This window comes from Haemaphysalis longicornis, unplaced genomic scaffold (assembly GCF_048455015.1).
Source record: "Haemaphysalis longicornis isolate Haplotype H1 unplaced genomic scaffold, Haemaphysalis longicornis Haplotype H1 scaffold_2, whole genome shotgun sequence".
Taxonomy (NCBI): domain Eukaryota; kingdom Metazoa; phylum Arthropoda; class Arachnida; order Ixodida; family Ixodidae; genus Haemaphysalis; species Haemaphysalis longicornis.
In genome coordinates, this window is record NW_027526295.1 from 84,936,097 (window position 1) to 84,953,562 (window position 17,466).

The following is a 17,466-nucleotide window of genomic DNA, read 5'->3' on the forward strand; positions in this document are numbered from 1 at the left end:
TCGTCCTCTTAAGGTACAGACGTAGATGCCATCTGCAACTTGTAATGCGTAGCATTCTTTGCCGAGTAGCTCCACAGCCAGCACCGCGTAACGCCCTGCATTTCCACAAAACTGCAGATATCGCGGAAGTTCCAGCTGTAATCGCTGCAATGGCGTAAATAGAGATAACTGGTGGTGGCTGGAAGTTTTAAAAAACTAAAAAGTAAGAAAAATACAAAAAAATTACCCAAAATTGCAAAACGTCTAACGCCTTGCATTTCCACAATAATGCAGATTTCGCAAAAGTTCTACCTGTAGTAATTATAAAAGCGTAAATGGAGATAATTATTCGAAAATAATTTTGAAAAACTAAAAAAATAAGAAAAATGTATAATAATTACGAAAACTGGCCAACCGTGTAACGCCCTGCATTTTCACAATAATGCATATTTCGGCAAAGTTCCAAATGTAATCGCTATAATAACGTAAATCGAGATAATTGGTCGAACAAAATTATGAAAAACTAAACAAGAAGAAAAGTATTTAAAAATTACGGGAAATGTAAAAGCGCACAAAGCAACGTGTGGCAATTCCGCAATAATGCAGATATCGCGAAAGTTCCCCATGTAATCTTTATTATAGGCAAAGGGAGCTATAATAGGTTGAACGAAATTTTGAAGAACTAGAAAAATAGAAAAATATGAAATAATTACGAAAACTGCCGAACCGTACAACGGCCTGCGCTTTCACAGTAATGCAGATTTCGGGACGTTCCAAGTGCAATCGTTATAGTAAAGTAAATGCAGATAATTCGCCGAACTACACTGTAAAAAAATGGCCAATTTTACGGAAAAAGCTGCTGGTAAAATGTTGCCGGACATATTTCCGTAATTTAAACAACAGAAAGAATTTTAAGAACGGACATTCCGTAGTACGGAAAGGCTGTAACAAAACCAACGCTCCGTTTCAAAAAGCACGTCTTTCCGTAATTGATAGAACCTTCAGAAAAGAAAAAAAAAATACTTCGCCGAGGAATCGAGCCGGCGACGTTGATCGAAAGGGCACGACGCTCGAGACCACTGCACCACCGCACGATCGCTGCATTTGCGCCGAACATCCGGTATACAACATGAATGCCCACCCTGCGTGTGCCATACATCGGTGTTTACTAGGTGGCAACAGATTTTCTGGCTGATAAAGTGCGATTTCTTAAATAGCGCTTGCGGAGTAAGGTTCTGCGAAGTCCCCACAATAGTTGATCACCATAAACTCCGCTGTTTCGAGAAAGCGGTCGCAAAAGTGTGTCTGACTGGCGGTGACTGCGATTTCGCACTGCATGAATAGGGCTTGCTGTGCTTTGGTTTTAAGCTTTAGGCTAAATACTTCGGCCGATATTGATTCCTTAAGAACTACATTACCTTCCGCAACTCTGCTTCTGCACGCCAATGACCTTATATTTTCTACAAGTGCGCCGGTCACACATGCATGTGCAGCTTGCAGATCCGGGGCAGCGACGTCGCCGGAGCGTTGTAAAGACAAGATACAGCACTCGTGTTGAGCGGTATGGGCCTCATGATCCTCACTAAGTTTACTACACTTTAGACACTAACGAAACAGAGCCGCATTCATTATGCCACGAATGTTGTCGGGGAGCAGTTTTCGCTTCTCGATCGATTCCTAACGATCGACACGACAATATATTTCTTGATGTTATTAATAAACTCATCTGTTTCTGTTCTGCATCATACAGAGGAAACGCCCGTATTTCGCAAAACAAAAAAAGATTCCGTTTGACGTGTAACGGAGAGAGAATCCGTATACTGAGGGACGGAACGCACTTCCGTTAAATTACGGGTTTTTTTTTTTTTTTTTTTTTTGTTCTGCATCAAACGGAACACGGCTCTGTTTTATTACGGCCATCTGATCCGTAATTTGTCCGTAAAATTACTGATTCTTTTTACAGTGTATATTATAAAAAACTAAAAATAAGAAAAATATTAAAAATCATGGGAAATAGCAAAACTTAGAACGCCATGGATTTCCAAATTAATGCAGACTTCTCGAATGTTCCACTTCGAATCGCTATAATAGCGCAAATGGAGATAATTCGTCAGCCAGGATTTTGAAAAACCAAAAACTTTGAATGGAAAAACTCAAACTCACGACAAGCAGCATAATAATGCTACGCATTAGGCGATAACTCTCTGAATTTCTGCAGATTTTTTCCTCCAAGTGAGTTTTGATAGCCAACATGCCCATTAGATGCCCGCACACCAGATCAATCGTGAGGTGCATGTGGGAACGAAATTGATTTTTTTTAACGAAAACCCCGAACTCATTGCGTCCGTACCCATTCCTTGTGTCAAATTTCTTTGGGCTATGCGTGAAGAACATCAAGCCGTCATCTCACGTCAAACATGAATTAAAAGCGTTCTAAAGGGGCAAAATTCAGCGGCTATAGAACGTCGCATTTCGGAACAAGCAGAAAAGAAAGAGATGTCGCTTCAGTTCAAGTGAGAACATTACAGAAGGGACAAACGTACTCGAGACAAACGATTCTTACAGCAATCACTCGTCACGTCTCGACGCGACGGGAAAGACGGCGTTAAAATGACGACGCAACCAAGAAGCAGCCAGTTAACGCACGCGGCTGCATTCTGTTCACTCCGGCCTTATTTTTACTCTTTTCGGCTTCAAGGCGAGAACGCAGAATGCAATGTTCCGGGGAGAGACACTGTAGCAATAAACAGCAAAACTGCGAGAGGGAAAGGCAACGGTACGAGTTGCAGAATGGACACACGAGTCACCCTCGCTGCTGAGGCTTTAAAAACGCTCGCTGCCGTGCAGACTGCCAGTCACAGCCCTGAGTTCCTTCTAGTTTCCTAGTGTGCCGTCAAACCTGTAAAGTAGCGTCAAGACCATCTCTTTCCACTGAAGAGCCAGTGGATTTTTACCATCACATTTTGCGTCCCAAACGTGTGCGTCGGCTATAATTTACGATGATGTCCACAACTGCCGTTTTCTCAAAGGTAAGTTCTGTGGCTTTCGAACATGCATTAATATTGGCTTTTGCTTTATTAGGTTTTATATTTCTGGAAATATTGCGCAGTAAATTAGATGCCAGCTGAGCAAAGAACCAGCCCTATTTACAACAATGTTAATTGACGCCTGTTTTTCATAGTTCCTCAAGAAGGACAGTGCTAGTTGAAATATCTTAACTTATCTGTTCTGTTGCTGCGAATAATCCCAACTTTCCTGCTTCACCGATGCGTAATTGTGGGGACCTGCGTTGCCCACTTCACTACTATAAACAATGAGTCTCATTTGTGTAATTTCCTCTCACAGTAAAGCCAAAGTATTACGAGTAGTTTTAAACAGAGATGCAAGCACCTTCATCGCAGTTTCTCAACACTATATTGCCACAGGATATCCGTGTAATACCTAAATCGATAGAAACTGAAAAAATACCACTATTCTCAGTAACTTCTTCGTGGCAAAGTTACTTCTTCCTGGTAAAAGGCCCGCGAAAACACGCACATCATGTAAGACACACATAAAAAGGTTTGTAAAGTTCTAGTGTGGTGGATAACACCACGTGCAGGTCCTGCTGATCTGCATACTACCCGTGGCGTTTGCGGGAGGCCGGTTCGGATTCGGCAGCAGCTTCGGCAGCGGACTGGGAAGTGGATTCGGCGGCAGATACGGGGGTGGATACGGAGGCGGATACACCGGTGGATTTGGGGGTGGATACAGCGGTGGATTTGCGGGTGGCTTCGGGCCTTCCTTCGCCGCAGCAACAAACAGGTTCGCCCGCCAAGAACAGTATTACGTAAGTGCTCCATTTCATTTTTATTTGTTTATATTGGCGCGAAATAAGAAGGCTTATTTCAGAAGACATTGTTTCTTCCTATAGAAAAAAACACTTCTGAAGAAATTTCTGGTAAACTCCAAAGCACAACTTTTTATAGCTGATTCCACGGAAGTATTTTCATCTATTTGGATTACCTTTATTCCACCGGCAAACTTCTTAAGCGGAAACGGAACGAATGGCAGAATCATTGCAAGAAAGACCGACACGTACCGTTTCCTATAGCGTGCCCATAATAAAACTATGAGACCTGCCAGAACCTTGAAAAATTTTTTCACGCTTTTTATGCGGGGTAGACATGAATAATTGACATAAGTAACGGTGAGTTAACACTTTCGCTTTATCCCTTAGAGTACTACCACAGTACCCTCACAGCGTCTTACGCTTCAGAGAAATTTGCCATTCTGCTTGTGTATTATTTCAGCATGAGAAATCTCTGAAAATTTAGTAACTGCAGCAAAGTCAAAACCAGTTATAGAGTACGTGTTTCTCGTGGTATACGCACCGCACTTCTATTTTCTTCCTACGCAGCCCCCGCAACCATACAGCTTCGGCTACGACAACGTAGACGAGTTCGGCACCAAGACGTACCACAAGGAGCAGGGAGACGCCAGCAACTCCAAGACCGGCTCGTTCGGCTACACGGACGCCAGCGGCCTCTTCCGCCGCGTCAACTACGTCGCTGACGCCGGCGGATTCCGCGCCCAGATCGACACCAACGAACCCGGAACGCTGCCCGGAGCGAGCGCAGACGCCGTCTTCAACTCCAACCCTCGTCCGGCCGGTGGCGGCCGCTATTCGTCTCCGTACACGGCGGCATCCACCTACGGAGGATTCGGCTACGGCCGCCAGGGGCCCTGGGCTGGATAAAAGGAAAAGCCGAGTCTATAGTCACGAAGCAACAACCTTGAACAAGGGTGCAAAGCTTGCCCCTTGGATCTGAAAAAAGATGGGCTTGTAGGTATAAAAAGCAGTACTGAAAATAAAAATGTAAAGCTGAAATATTTTTGCTCCTTCGGCTTGTGTTGTTTCCTCTCTACTTACTGGCTTTAGTTAAGCGTGCAATATGGCACACGAAACAGTCTTTGTGTACTTTATAACAAACGATGTCGATTGAGTTACAATTGTTTCCGAGCACAAGGCTGGTATCACAGACAGGAAAATAAACCTGATGGTATTTATGGAAGCGTGTTCGCTGTTTTCTTGTTTGAAAATGCCAGGAATTGTCTCCCGCACCCACAGTCATGGTTGTTGCTTAGTTGCTCTTTTTAACTATTTTACCCTAACAGTTGAAATCGTCTTCAAGAAAGGCACGCCATGAAACCGATGCACATTAACTCTCACGAGTAACGAAGATGTGTTTCGCGCGTCACATGTTACCTCTCAATTTAAAAATTCAACCTAAGTAATTTGCCATTAGTCTATGGGATTCTAAGTTGTCAGAGCTCCAGCTAATATGTCTTACGGCCATCCGAGCGCTTGAGAGGCCATGAAGAACAAGCGGAAGTCTGGTTCATTAAAAATACTGCTTTTTCGCGAAAACAATGATATCGATTGATCGCAAAATTTACAATATTCGTGATATTAAAGAAAACATAGCAAGCAGTGGAAACTCGTCAGACATTTTCTGGCGGTTTTGTCGCAGAATTCTGCTTTCGCGATTCAAATATGGGCTTATTGCTCTCGTGCCAAGCGTGAAAATTCAGATAACACGAACGTAATTTGGAAAATAAGCGTCGTATTTCAGCCTTTCATGAACGTTTATGAGGTAAATCCCCGCCAGAATAATTACGCCAACGCCGAAACAACGTTTTTTTTTTTCTGTACAAGTTTTCTGATTTTTGGGCTTCTTTTTACAGACTACTTCCAGATGCTCTCGTGAGCACTTTTATCCGCTTGGGACGGGTAGCGCGTCCCCCTTCGCCTCGTGTCCTTGACCGTGAGTTTGCCGCCGACATCTCTGTGCATGTTGTGCAAAGACAGTGACTGGCCCTTCCCTGCTGTACAAATGCTTTCCCGCAGGACAGGTCTGCATACGGAGGAGCAAACTTCACTGCTGGCCCCACTCTTTACATCCTATATCGCAGCCCGAGCGCCCCAGAAGGTAAACGCTTGGCCGGGTGATCGTTTCGGAGAGAAAGCTCTACTCAGCCGCATCTGTCAAGTTCATTCATCATCATCACGTCGCAAGCGACTTGCAGCAGGAAAGGCCGCTCCTTCGTGGCGTATTGATAAAAACGCTCCCAGGAATGTGGTGCATGCGCCGAACAGGGCAGAACGAACGTTATTTCAGCGGAAAAGGAAGAGGACACGTGATGTACCACCGCTAGAACCCCACCTCACCGCCACCACCCGGTAGCGGTTACAGCTTCTCGGGCCGAGCTTCGCACTCCCGCCGACGTCTTCCCCAGGAACGGAGGCGTCACCAGCCCTGGGCGGCGCAATGCAACCCTCCCTCGCGGTGTTGCAACCACGTCTTCTCTTCTCGAAGCTCAGGAAGATTCCGGCGTCCATAAAACCGGCCCAAAAACCTTTGTTTATGCAAAAATATTGTTCAAAAGCGTACCACCCGCAGGGTTTTGTGGTTTTGGTAGTTATACAAGTAGGAACGTGTGTCTCTGCCGGACCATTATTTTTTCAAGCAAAGTTTGTATTGACTGACTTGTGTGATGGAAGCCCATTATGGCGGTACAAAAAAAACCAAGCGCCTCAACAAAAAAATTAGCAGTGGCTTTAGCTCGGCTATGCAAGAATATATATAGCGTGAGCTATGGTTCAGCTGGTTATTTTTAGGTTTCCTGTTTGCCAAGGATTAGCTGATTATGATGATTACTGCTCCTAAACAATTTCGAATCCAATCCACTCCAGTCGAGTCCAGCCCAATCCAGCCGGGCCAGTCCAGTCACTGTTCCTCGCGCAAGCGCGGCACGGCTCTCCATTACCTACTCGAAACGGCTATCAAGCTGCTCCGGCGCAGCATCAGACTTGGCTACTGCGCAACGGAGGCGCACAGCCGGGCACGCGCCGCCTCCAGTGCATCTGCCGCGGCTATGACGTCACTCCTCTGGAATGCACAGACCGGGGAATATACAGACCCAATTCTTTACACACCCGTACTCCACACACCCGTACCCGTATCCAACCCAATTTATTCCAATCCAAATCCACTTTAATCCAATCCAATCCAATGTTTCTTGCGCATGCGCAGCGCGGCTTTTCAAGGTCCACGCGAAACTCCCCAACCTCGGCCAGTGTAGCTTACGCTACAAAACAATGCTTCCCGGGGTGGGATTTTAACCTGGGTCCTGTGTTATGAAGCGGATGTCTATCCGATTGCGCCACACAGACCGGGTGTGCATGCGAAAAGCATTGTAGATGATCGTTGCTGTGCGTTTTTGACACTGACGCCGCCGTTGCTAGGCCACACTGCACGCCGGGAGATGAACGGCCAATTTGAAATTGCCGCGCAGCACACCCATGTCTGTTTACGGTAGCGAGCTTGGCACGTACGACGCCGTTGATAGGCTTCTCTGCATGAGATCGGACAGAAAGCACCTGATTTGAAAGTTTCCTAGAACCACGGAGAAAGAAGTTTTTGAGGAGCGGAATCCACTGGGCTGGGAGAGCGCGGGCGGACGGCGCATTAATGTCACTGTCTGGCGAGGAGGAAATGCAGCTTGAGGGGCAGCACAACAGATGACGCGCCAAGCGCGTTGCCATTACGGAGCCTACATGCCTCCGGCGGCATGTAGGCTCCCTAGTTGCCATAGTTAACAACGCAACGCACAAAATTCATAATGTCATCAAATATATTGTTAGAGTTACTACATTTCTTTCCGTAAAATAAATAAACATAAGTGCTGGACATTTTAGAAGAAGTTATAAATAAATACAACCCTAGTTACATGCCGTCCTGCGCTTGAAACGAAGTGCTAGAAGGAATCCCCGAGCAGAGGACGTCTCCCGACGCCGCCTTCTCGCAACCAGTGGTTCACTTTTGCCGCTTTCGCCTCTCGCCGACTTCTCAGGCTTGCAAGAGCTTTTCATGTTGCACAAACGCAAGTATTTTCTATCCGTGCTTCCAGAGAATGGAGAGGAAACGTGTCGTGCCGAACTGCAACAGTGGCTACGCGTCCTGCAAAGAAGAAGTATATACCTCTAAAGTTCCCAGTAACCCGGTACCCTTGGAAGTATGGGCTCGTGCTATTCCCAAAACAGATCGGGAGCTCACGTCTCGTGCCTATGCGAAAACCACTTCTCGGAGAGCGACACAGAGAGGCCGCTGTATTACGGCGAGCTTCGTGGCAAAGTCCTTCTAGACAATCCTAAACAGTCAGTCCTGTTAGCAGACGCCACGCAGCCAAATGCCAAATTCTGCCTATGTACCCGCCAATATAGCTTAGTGTCTAAGGCGTTGCGCTGCTGAGCACGACGACACCGGTTTCGATTCCTGGCCACGGCGGCCGCTTTTCTTATAGAGGCGAAAAGCAAAAACGCCCGTGTGTACGAGATTTCGGCACCCGCTAAAGATCCACAGGGGGTCAAAATTATTCCGGAGCCCTCCACTACTGCGCGCCTCGTCGCCTGCGTTGCTCCGGTGCGTTATGCCCTACAATCAATCAATCAATGAAGGCGTTCATTACGTCCTGCATCACGAATGCGGATTTGCACCATGCGGAATCCTGATTTTCGCCCTCATCAGAACCTTACCTGGCAATAAACAATCATAACAATCAACCCCTTGGAAACTACCGAGTGGGCGTGTGACACCTCAACACCCTCTTCCGCCCCCCCCCCCAAAAAAAAAAAATAAAACAAAAACCCTGGCTACGCGCCAGGTGTACCTTATTCCCTTGGCCCCCCAGAAAAAATTGGCCTCGTATCCGCTCCTTTCGTTGCAAATGCCGTCAAAAGACGATAGCCTTTATCGGCTTTTGCTAAGTATATGCCTCCCTTCGCTTTCCCGCTCACCTCTCATGTTCCTCTTGCGTCGCGCTCCTCCCAAGGTAAAGACGCCAAAGGTTTGCTTAAATCATTTTAAATTTGCCGCGTTCCACTGCTCCAAACCGGGTGTCTCGATGCGAACGCTGCCGTACGGTGAAGACGCACGTTAATCGAGGCGCCCTACTTCAACGTTTATAGAACCGCGTTTCCCTAGTCCATGTGCGTTGCAAGCAGAACGTGGAAGCTATCTAGTGGAACCTTGCGTAACTGCTGCCGGTTTATTTCTTAAAATGGCGCCAGAAGTTATAGTGGCGCTGGCGACAGTAGGCGACGACGGAGTGAATTCTTTTTCTGCAATTCATGAAGTATTTAATTTCGCAAAAGTCAAGCATGTTTGATTTTTTTATAAAGGAACACTGCAAATATCACTTCTGTATTGATTTGTTGTCTCATATGTGCGTAATGTGTTGTTCTTCTGCAACAATGTTGACAAGTATGAACTTTACACCGGACATAGACGGGTAGATTTAGCTGTGACTGTATAAGACTATTGCGCAGTCATTTTTTTGCTTTGGCCGGGTGGCTGAATCGAGTCACAGACAGACAGAAAGAGAAACAGACATACAGACAGACGAAAATTTCTGGGTTTAAATAGCCCAAGAAAGACTGTCGTCTTTAAAACTCAAAAGCGTAAGGGTTCCGGCTAGTTGGTAATTCATTGTCAACACAGCGCGAAAAAGACCAGGGACGAACGAAGACGACGACAAACGCTTGTCGTCTTCGTTCGTCCCTGGTCTTTTTCGCGCTGTGTTGACAAAGAAAACCTCCCTTTCAGCCACCCTTCTCCTCCTAGGAAAGTAAAGAAAGCCCTTTGCCTCACGACAATAAAACCACATGTACGCGTCGGAGTTCTCTATCGCGTCTTGTTGTGGAAGAAATCGTGCGCGTCTGCACTGGAGAACGCGCTGCCGTGAAAATGCTTGGCATCCCCACCTACGATGGCCGAAGGAAATAGATTGGTAGTTAGCGTATGTTTGAAAATGTTTAAAAATTGAGTTGTAGTTGCAAAAGCGAGGCAATGGTGATGATGGTCCTGCGCATTTTTTATGGAGTAGTGAAAATGGGAAAGAATCTTCCCGTGTAAGCGTGAGGTCATAGACAAACAAAACGCGAACACCATAATATGAACCACAGCACACAAATGGAGCCATTTCTTTCCATGCAACCCAAAGTTACGAGTGATGTAGTTACAAAAACAAAGTTCGGAAATGTGACTTTCCAAATATACCAATAGCGCGCATTACTGGACCTCCCCGAACAGTATTTTTCAATTTTGCGTGTTCCGTTTATAATTTCGTGTTCCCATTTCATTTGTCCACCACTGTACGTTGTCACTTATGGAGCTCATTTCTCCAGATCCCAATCATAAATGAACTTAGCGGTGGCATACCCGGGAGGTTTTTCTCTGGAACGGAGGGGGGGGGGGCGCGGGTGCTCGCACTTTACGGTTAAGGGGGGGGGGGTCATTGGACTGAAGTTCAGGCGGAAAGCTCATCCGCCAAAGCTTACCGGATATAATCTCATCCATTATCCCGAAAGCTGTTGCGAAGTAGCCAGTGTTAACTTTTCGAAAATGTTTCGCGCTTTTCTCTAGGTCAGTGAACTTACACCAGAAATCCGTTATTCTTGGTTTTTCTCGCCTCCTAAAACGTTATGCGAGGAATTGTCATCTCTGGATCAGTAAAAACAAAAAAGAAAATGGCGAGTTTCCACTCACGCGTCCTTTTATTTTACGCAGCCATGTCCACGCATTATCACACACACACACACACACACACACACACACACACACACACACACACACACACACACACGCACACACACACACACACACACACACACACATATATATATATATATATATATATATATATATATATATATATAGGGAGCAGTAAAACTTTGAAGATGGTAGAGAACACTAGAAAACTTCGAACAAGGTAGAAACCACATTTGTTGCCAACGTTTCAGCATAGAGACTTGCCTTCGTCAGGGCAACCTCTCGCCTGGCTGCCACGCTTTTATAAGGGTAGGTCCCCAAGTAAGAGGAGAGAAGAAAAGAAGGAAGTGGAATTGAGAAATCGGATTGGTTTGGGAGTATGTCGGGGGAGATATTGAGGGGGAAAGAAGGTTGTATAGTTTCAGCCACGAAGTAGGTCAGAGGGAAGTCAGCCGGGGGTTGATATTCCGGAAAATTCTTGGAAAGAAAGGATGAGAGGGTGTTTGTCGACCCCCCGCGTGGCATACCAAAAGGTTCTCAGAACCCCCGGAAGCAGAACAGGCGGTGAGAGGGGTCCTTCTCAGAAACTATCTGCAAGCCTCACATCAAAAGAAAAGGTGGAGAAGGGGGGAATAACTAGGTCTAGGAAAAGGAACAGGGAACACAAAAGAAAAAGCAATAACCCCACAACTGAAATGGCACGTGTCGCCAACAGCAACATTCCTGGAACACGCCTGTCCTGAAACTCAAAAACGAAAAGATAAAGTTAGAGTGACGTAGGGGGCACAAGACAAAGCGGAGCAAAAAAATAGAAATAAAATGGAATTATAAAGAAAAGGTTGGAGGAATCTGGGCGCGTACTAAACTGGAAGCTATGGAATGAAAACAAAAGGAATTAGGTGACTAATAAGGAGCAGAGGGAGGGGTCATAGTGTTGGATAAGGCATATGCAAGACAATGCTTAATGCTGGATTTCCTGCGAATATCGCAAGGATTCCAAGTTGCCCCTGGACGCATTAATTCCAGCAGGTTCCATGGAGTAGCATTTGTGAATTAAATGGGATTCTCGGTATTTCCTGTCCATGGGAGACTCAAAGTTTGACTGAAGTATGTAGAGCGTAAGGTCATCAAAATTGTGGCCTGGTTAGTTGAAATGCTGCGCTATAGCTATGGAAGATTTTCCAAGAGTATCTGCCCGGCGACCGTTAAGAACGTTCAGTGCGTCAAACTGCGCTTGACGCACTGAAAATTAACTTCAAACAACCCAAATTAACAGGATAAATGCCTTTGTACGTGCAGCAACCCAACTACGCAGCAAGATAAGAACGGTGATCCTACAAGTGACGCCAAAACGATCGCAGCGCCGGCCTCTCTAGTGGTGGGCCTCGCCGCCAATTCAAATGGGGGCGCGGCAAGGGCTGCGGACCTCGTAGTTGTCCCATGTTGCCAGACGATGAAGTGGTCGGGGACCATAGGCGGTGGATCCGGTTCGGCTTGACTTTCTTCGATCTGGTAGGTGAACAGAAGTGACGGCTTGTTGGCGACGTAAGCAGGAGGCAATCCGGGAGGACTTTTGGGTGCCCGGAAAACGCAGGCTGTAGTCTAGATGAACCGGAGTACCACAGCCTGCATTAAGAAGGGCATTTCATTGAACGCGTTCAATGCGGTAGAACGCCACCTTAAGCCACGCAAACATAAATGGCCTTTCCTCTGTGTCACTGCAATTAAAATCATTCCGGCTGTTCTTTCACTCTTCGCTGATCTTCAGGGCTTGGAGCGCACACATTGCAAATCCAGCAAATCCGCTCCAAAACGTTCTCTTGGCGTCGAAGTGACGTTGGCTATTGCGTCGTTTTCTTAAAGGAGCCATGAAGAGAAAACACAAGTTTGGTTCATTCAAAAGATTGTCTCGTTAGAATCATACTGATACCACTTTTAACGTAAACTTCGCTCAAATAAGCTACATAATTAGGAAAAACGGGAATGGTCATGCGACCCACCAGCTCATTTCCCGCAACAGAACCTGTGATGTCACATGGGCTAAGCTCTGCGATTGGCGGAGGCTGGCAGAAGCAGACGCAAATTAGGTAGAGCTTACAAACTAGACGAACGAGCGATTTGCGCTTAAATTTAGGGCACATTTTTTACAAAGCAATAGGAATGATGGGACAAACAGTGGAAGTTACGAAAGCACATGTAAACATAGAAGTACTGATGCGTTCTGCTGTTCGTACTGCGCACAGCATGCTTTGGTTTAGCTGCACAGCACTATGGGGCTTGGGGTTGTCTCAGACGACACTGGCCGATTGACGCAAGCAACGGTGTCTTACGTGACCCCATTTGTCGAGCGAGCACTGTTTCAGGGAACGAATATTTTCTCCCAGAACAAAAACAAGCCAGGTTTAAATGCGGGCAAAAACAAACCAAACGCTTGCCACGGTATGGTGGCGCCATCTAGGTTACGGAACGTAAAGAAACGCGGGAACAAACCAACACCGCTACAGGGTGGAGAAAACCTTTGAACGGTCCCGTGCCGCCGCTATTGGGCCAACGGGCTCAACGCGTTATTCTTTTCGTTTCCCACGAGACCTAGCAACGCGAAACAGACAATATGATTCAAACTTCTTCAGTAAACCGCGTTGCGGCGATAATTCTAGCGCGGTTTTGACACAATGACTTGCTTCGGCGGCGAGCGAGCAACCGAACATGGCGGCGCCAGCGTTACGTGTCTCTACCCTGTACGGTGGATGCGTGAATGAAGGTACTCTAGGCTGCAGAGCGGTCGGTTCCCGTGATGTCACTTGGGACCACGAAAACGCACGATAGAGCGGGAAAATCAAAATTTTAACCTAAGTTGTTTAATTTCTCAGTGAATAAAGCACCGTTTGTATCCGGACAAGCGCTGGGGGCACTATAAAACACGAAATCTTTCGAATAAAACCAACTTGCATTTTCTCTTCATGGCTCCTTTAAGGTGCAGACGTAGATGCCATCTGCAACTTTAAATGCGTAGCATTCTTTGCCGAGTAGCTCCACAGCCAGCACCGCGTAACGCCCTGCATTTCCACAAAAATGCAGATATCCCTGAAGTTCCAACTGTAATCCCTACAATGGCGTAAATAGAGATAACTTGTCGCAGAAAATTTTGAAAAACTAAAAAGTAAGAGAAATGTATAATAACTATGAAAACAGGCGGACCGAGTTAAGCACTGCATTTCGACAATTATGCAGATTTTAGGAAAGTTAAAATGTAATCGTTATAACAACGCAAATGTAGATAAACGGTCGAACAAAATTATGAGAAACTACACAATAAGAAAAATATCTAAAATTGGTCGAAAATGTCACAACGCATAACGTATGACTTTTTTCACAATAGGGCAGATATCGCGAAAGTTCCCCCTGTTCTCTTTATAATGGGGTTAATTGGGATAATTGGTTGAATGAAATTTTTAAAAACTAAAAAAATGAGAAAAATGTAAAATAATTACGATAGCTGGCGAACCGTGTAACGCCCTGCATTTCCACAGTACTGCAGATTTCAGGAAGTTCCAAGTGTAATTGTTTTAATAACGTAAATGGGCATAATTCGTCCAACAAAATTATGAAAAACTAAAAAATAAGAAAAATATTAAAAATCACGGAAAATAGCAAAACTTAAAACACCATGCATTTCCGCAATAATGCAGATTTAGCCAATGTTCCACTTCGAATCGTTATAATACGGTAAGTGGAGATAATTGGTCGGGCAGGATTTAGAAAAACCGAGAAATTTTACTGTAAAAACTCGAACTCAAGACCAGTGGCATAAGAATGCTGCGCATTACCAGATAATTCTCTGAATTGCTGCAAAATTTTTTCTCCAAGTCAGTTTTAATAATCAACATGCCCAATAGGTGCCCGCACACCACATCAATCGTGAGGTGCTTGTGGGCACGAAATTATTTGATTTTTTAAGAAAACCCCAAGCCATTATATCCGTACACATTGCCTGTGTCAAATTTCTTTGCGCTGTGCATGAAGAACATCAAGACGTCTTCCTACTTCAAACATGAATTAAAAGCGTTCTAAAGGTTCATTGCATTCAGCAACTACAAAAACGTTGCATTTCGGAACAAACAGAAAGGAAGACATGTCGCTTCGTTTGAAGTCATAACATTGCAGAATAAACAAAAGTATTCGAGACAAACGATGCTTACAGCAATCACTCGTCACGTCTTCAGGCTACACGAAAGACGGCGTTAAAATGACGACGCAACCAAGAAGCAGCCAGTTACACGCACGCGGCTGCATTCTGTTCGCTCCGCTCTTAATTTTACTCTTTTCGGTTTCAAGGGGAGCACGCGGAATGCAATGTTGGGGAGAGAGGCACTGCAGCAATACACAGCAAAACTGCGAGAGAGAAAGACACTCGGATGAGTTGCATAATGAACACAAAAGTCACCCTCGCTGCTGAGGCTTTAAAAGCTTTCGCTGCCGTGGAGATCGCCAGTCACAGCTCTGAGTGCCTTCTAGTCTACCCGTGTACCGTAAAACCAGCAAAGTAGCGACAAGACCGTCTCTTCACATTGAAGAGCCAGTGGATTTTTACCATCACATTTTGTGTCCCACACTTGTGCGTCGGCTATAATTTACGATGATGGCCACCACTGCCATGTTCTCCAAGGTAAGTTCTGTGGCCTTAAAATATGCATTAACATTGGCTTCACCTTTAATAGGCTTTATCATTCTGGAAATATTGCTCAGTAAAATAGATGCCAGCTGAGCAAAGAACCATCCCTGCTTATAACAATGGTAATTGACGTCTGTTTTGCATAGTTCCTCAAGAAGGACTGCTAGTTCAAATATCTTAGCTTATCTGTTGCACAGCTACGAATATTTATGATTACTGGCTAAAGCCTTTTCGCGTTTTCACTATCAAAGCACTGAGTACACAATTCCAACTTTCCTGCTTCACCTATGCGTGACTGTGTTGGCCTGCGTTGCCCACCTCACTACTATAAACAATGAGTATCATTTGCGTAATTTCCTCTCAGAGTAAGGCCACACTATTACCAGTATTGTTAAAAAGAGATGCAAGCACCTTCATCACCGTTTCTTAGGACTATATTGCCACTATGTATTCGTGGAATACCTAAATCTATAATAGCAACTGAAAAAAAAAGACTAGAACTCTCAGTAACTTCTTCGTGGCACAGTAACTTCTTCCTGGTAAAAGGCACGCAAAAACACGCGCATCATGTAAGACACACATAAAAAGGTTTGTAAAGTTCTAGTGCGGTGGATAACACCACGTGCAGGTCCTGCTGATCTGCATACTACCCGTGGCGTTTGCGGGAGGCCGGTTCGGATTCGGCAGCAGCTTCGGCAGCGGACTGGGAAGTGGATTCGGCGGCAGATACGGGGGTGGATACGGAGGCGGATACACCGGTGGATTTGGGGGTGGATACAGCGGTGGATTTGCGGGCGGCTTCGGCCCGTCCTTCGCCGCAGCAACAAACAGGTTCGCCCGCCAAGAACAGTATTACGTAAGTGCTCCATTTCATTTTTTCTTGTTCATATTAGCGCGAAATAAGAAGGGTTATTTCAGAAAACATTGTTTCTTCTTATAGCAACAAACACTTCTGAAGAAATGTCTGGTAAACTACAAAGCACGACTATTTATAGCTGAGTCCACGGAAGTATTTTCGTCTATTTGGTTTACATTTATTCCACCGGCCAACTTCTTAAGCAGAAATACTGCGTACGGAACGAATGGCAGAATCATTGTAAGAAAGACCGACACGTACCGTTTCCTATAGCGTGCCAAAAATAAAACTATGAGACCTGCCAGAACCTTGCACAATTTTTTCACGCTTTTTATGCGGGGTAGACATGAATAATTTACATAAGTAACGGTGAGTTAACATTTTCGCTTTATCCCTTATAATACTGCCGCTATACCCCTAACAGCGGCTTACGCTTCATAGAAATTTGCCATCCTGCTTGTGTATTATATCAGCATGAGAAATCTCTGGAAATTTAGTAACTGCGGCAGCGTCCAAACCTGTTATACAGTACCTCTTTCCTGTGGTATACGCACCGCACTTCTACTTTCTTCCTACACAGCCCCCGCAACCATACAGCTTCGGCTACGACAACGTAGACGAGTTCGGCACCAAGACGTACCACAAGGAGCAGGGAGACGCCAGCAACGCCAAGACTGGCTCGTTCGGCTACACGGACGCCAGCGGCCTCTTCCGCCGCGTCAACTATGTCGCTGACGCCGGCGGATTCCGCGCCATGGTCGACACCAACGAACCCGGAACGCTGCCCGGAGCAAGCGCCGACGCCGTCTTCAACTCCAACCCTCGTCCTGCCGGTGGCGGGCGCTATTCGTCTCCGTACACGGCGGCATCCACCTACGGAGGATTCGGCTACGGCCGCCAGGGGCCCTGGGCTGGATAAAAGAAAATTCCGAGTTTATAGTCATGAAGGTATAACTTTGAACAAGGTTGCAAAGCTTGCCCCATGGATCTGAAAATAGATGGGCTTGTAGGTACAGGAAGCAGTACTGAAAATAAAAATGTAAAGCTGAAATATTTTTCATCCTTCGGCTTGTGTTTTTTTCCTCTCTACTTACTGGCTTTAGTTAAGCCTGCAATATGGCACACAAAACAGTCTTTCTGTACTTTATAACAAACGATGCCGATTGGGTTACAATAGATTCCGAGCACAAGGTTGGTATCAAAGAGAGGAAAATATACCTGATGGTATTTATGGAAGTGTGTTTGCTGTTTTCGTGTTTCAAAATTGTTATGAATAATAAGAAACTCTGTATTCGAATATCATATACCCACATTGCATCTTATATACACATCACATAAAAAATGAGAACATTGCCCTGTGGCCGAGC

The 17,466-nt window shown here is 45.6% G+C and overlaps 2 protein-coding genes across 2 annotated transcripts; both read left to right on the forward strand.

Annotated features, from left to right (window-relative positions):
• The first annotated feature begins 2,981 nt into the window (after positions 1-2,981).
• On the forward strand, positions 2,982-4,797 carry LOC144168135 (uncharacterized). Its single transcript, XM_077697185.1, has 3 exons — positions 2,982-3,008; positions 3,581-3,808; positions 4,379-4,797. The coding sequence occupies exons 1-3, from the start codon at positions 2,982-2,984 to the stop codon at positions 4,715-4,717; spliced, it is 594 nt and encodes a 197-aa protein (XP_077553311.1). The 3' UTR covers positions 4,718-4,797.
• Positions 4,798-15,185: 10,388 nt separating this feature from the next.
• LOC144167223 (uncharacterized) lies at positions 15,186-17,154 on the forward strand. The gene is made up of 3 exons (XM_077696564.1): positions 15,186-15,237; positions 15,872-16,099; positions 16,680-17,154. The coding sequence occupies exons 1-3, from the start codon at positions 15,208-15,210 to the stop codon at positions 17,016-17,018; spliced, it is 597 nt and encodes a 198-aa protein (XP_077552690.1). The 5' UTR covers positions 15,186-15,207; the 3' UTR covers positions 17,019-17,154.
• The last annotated feature ends 312 nt before the right edge of the window (positions 17,155-17,466 follow it).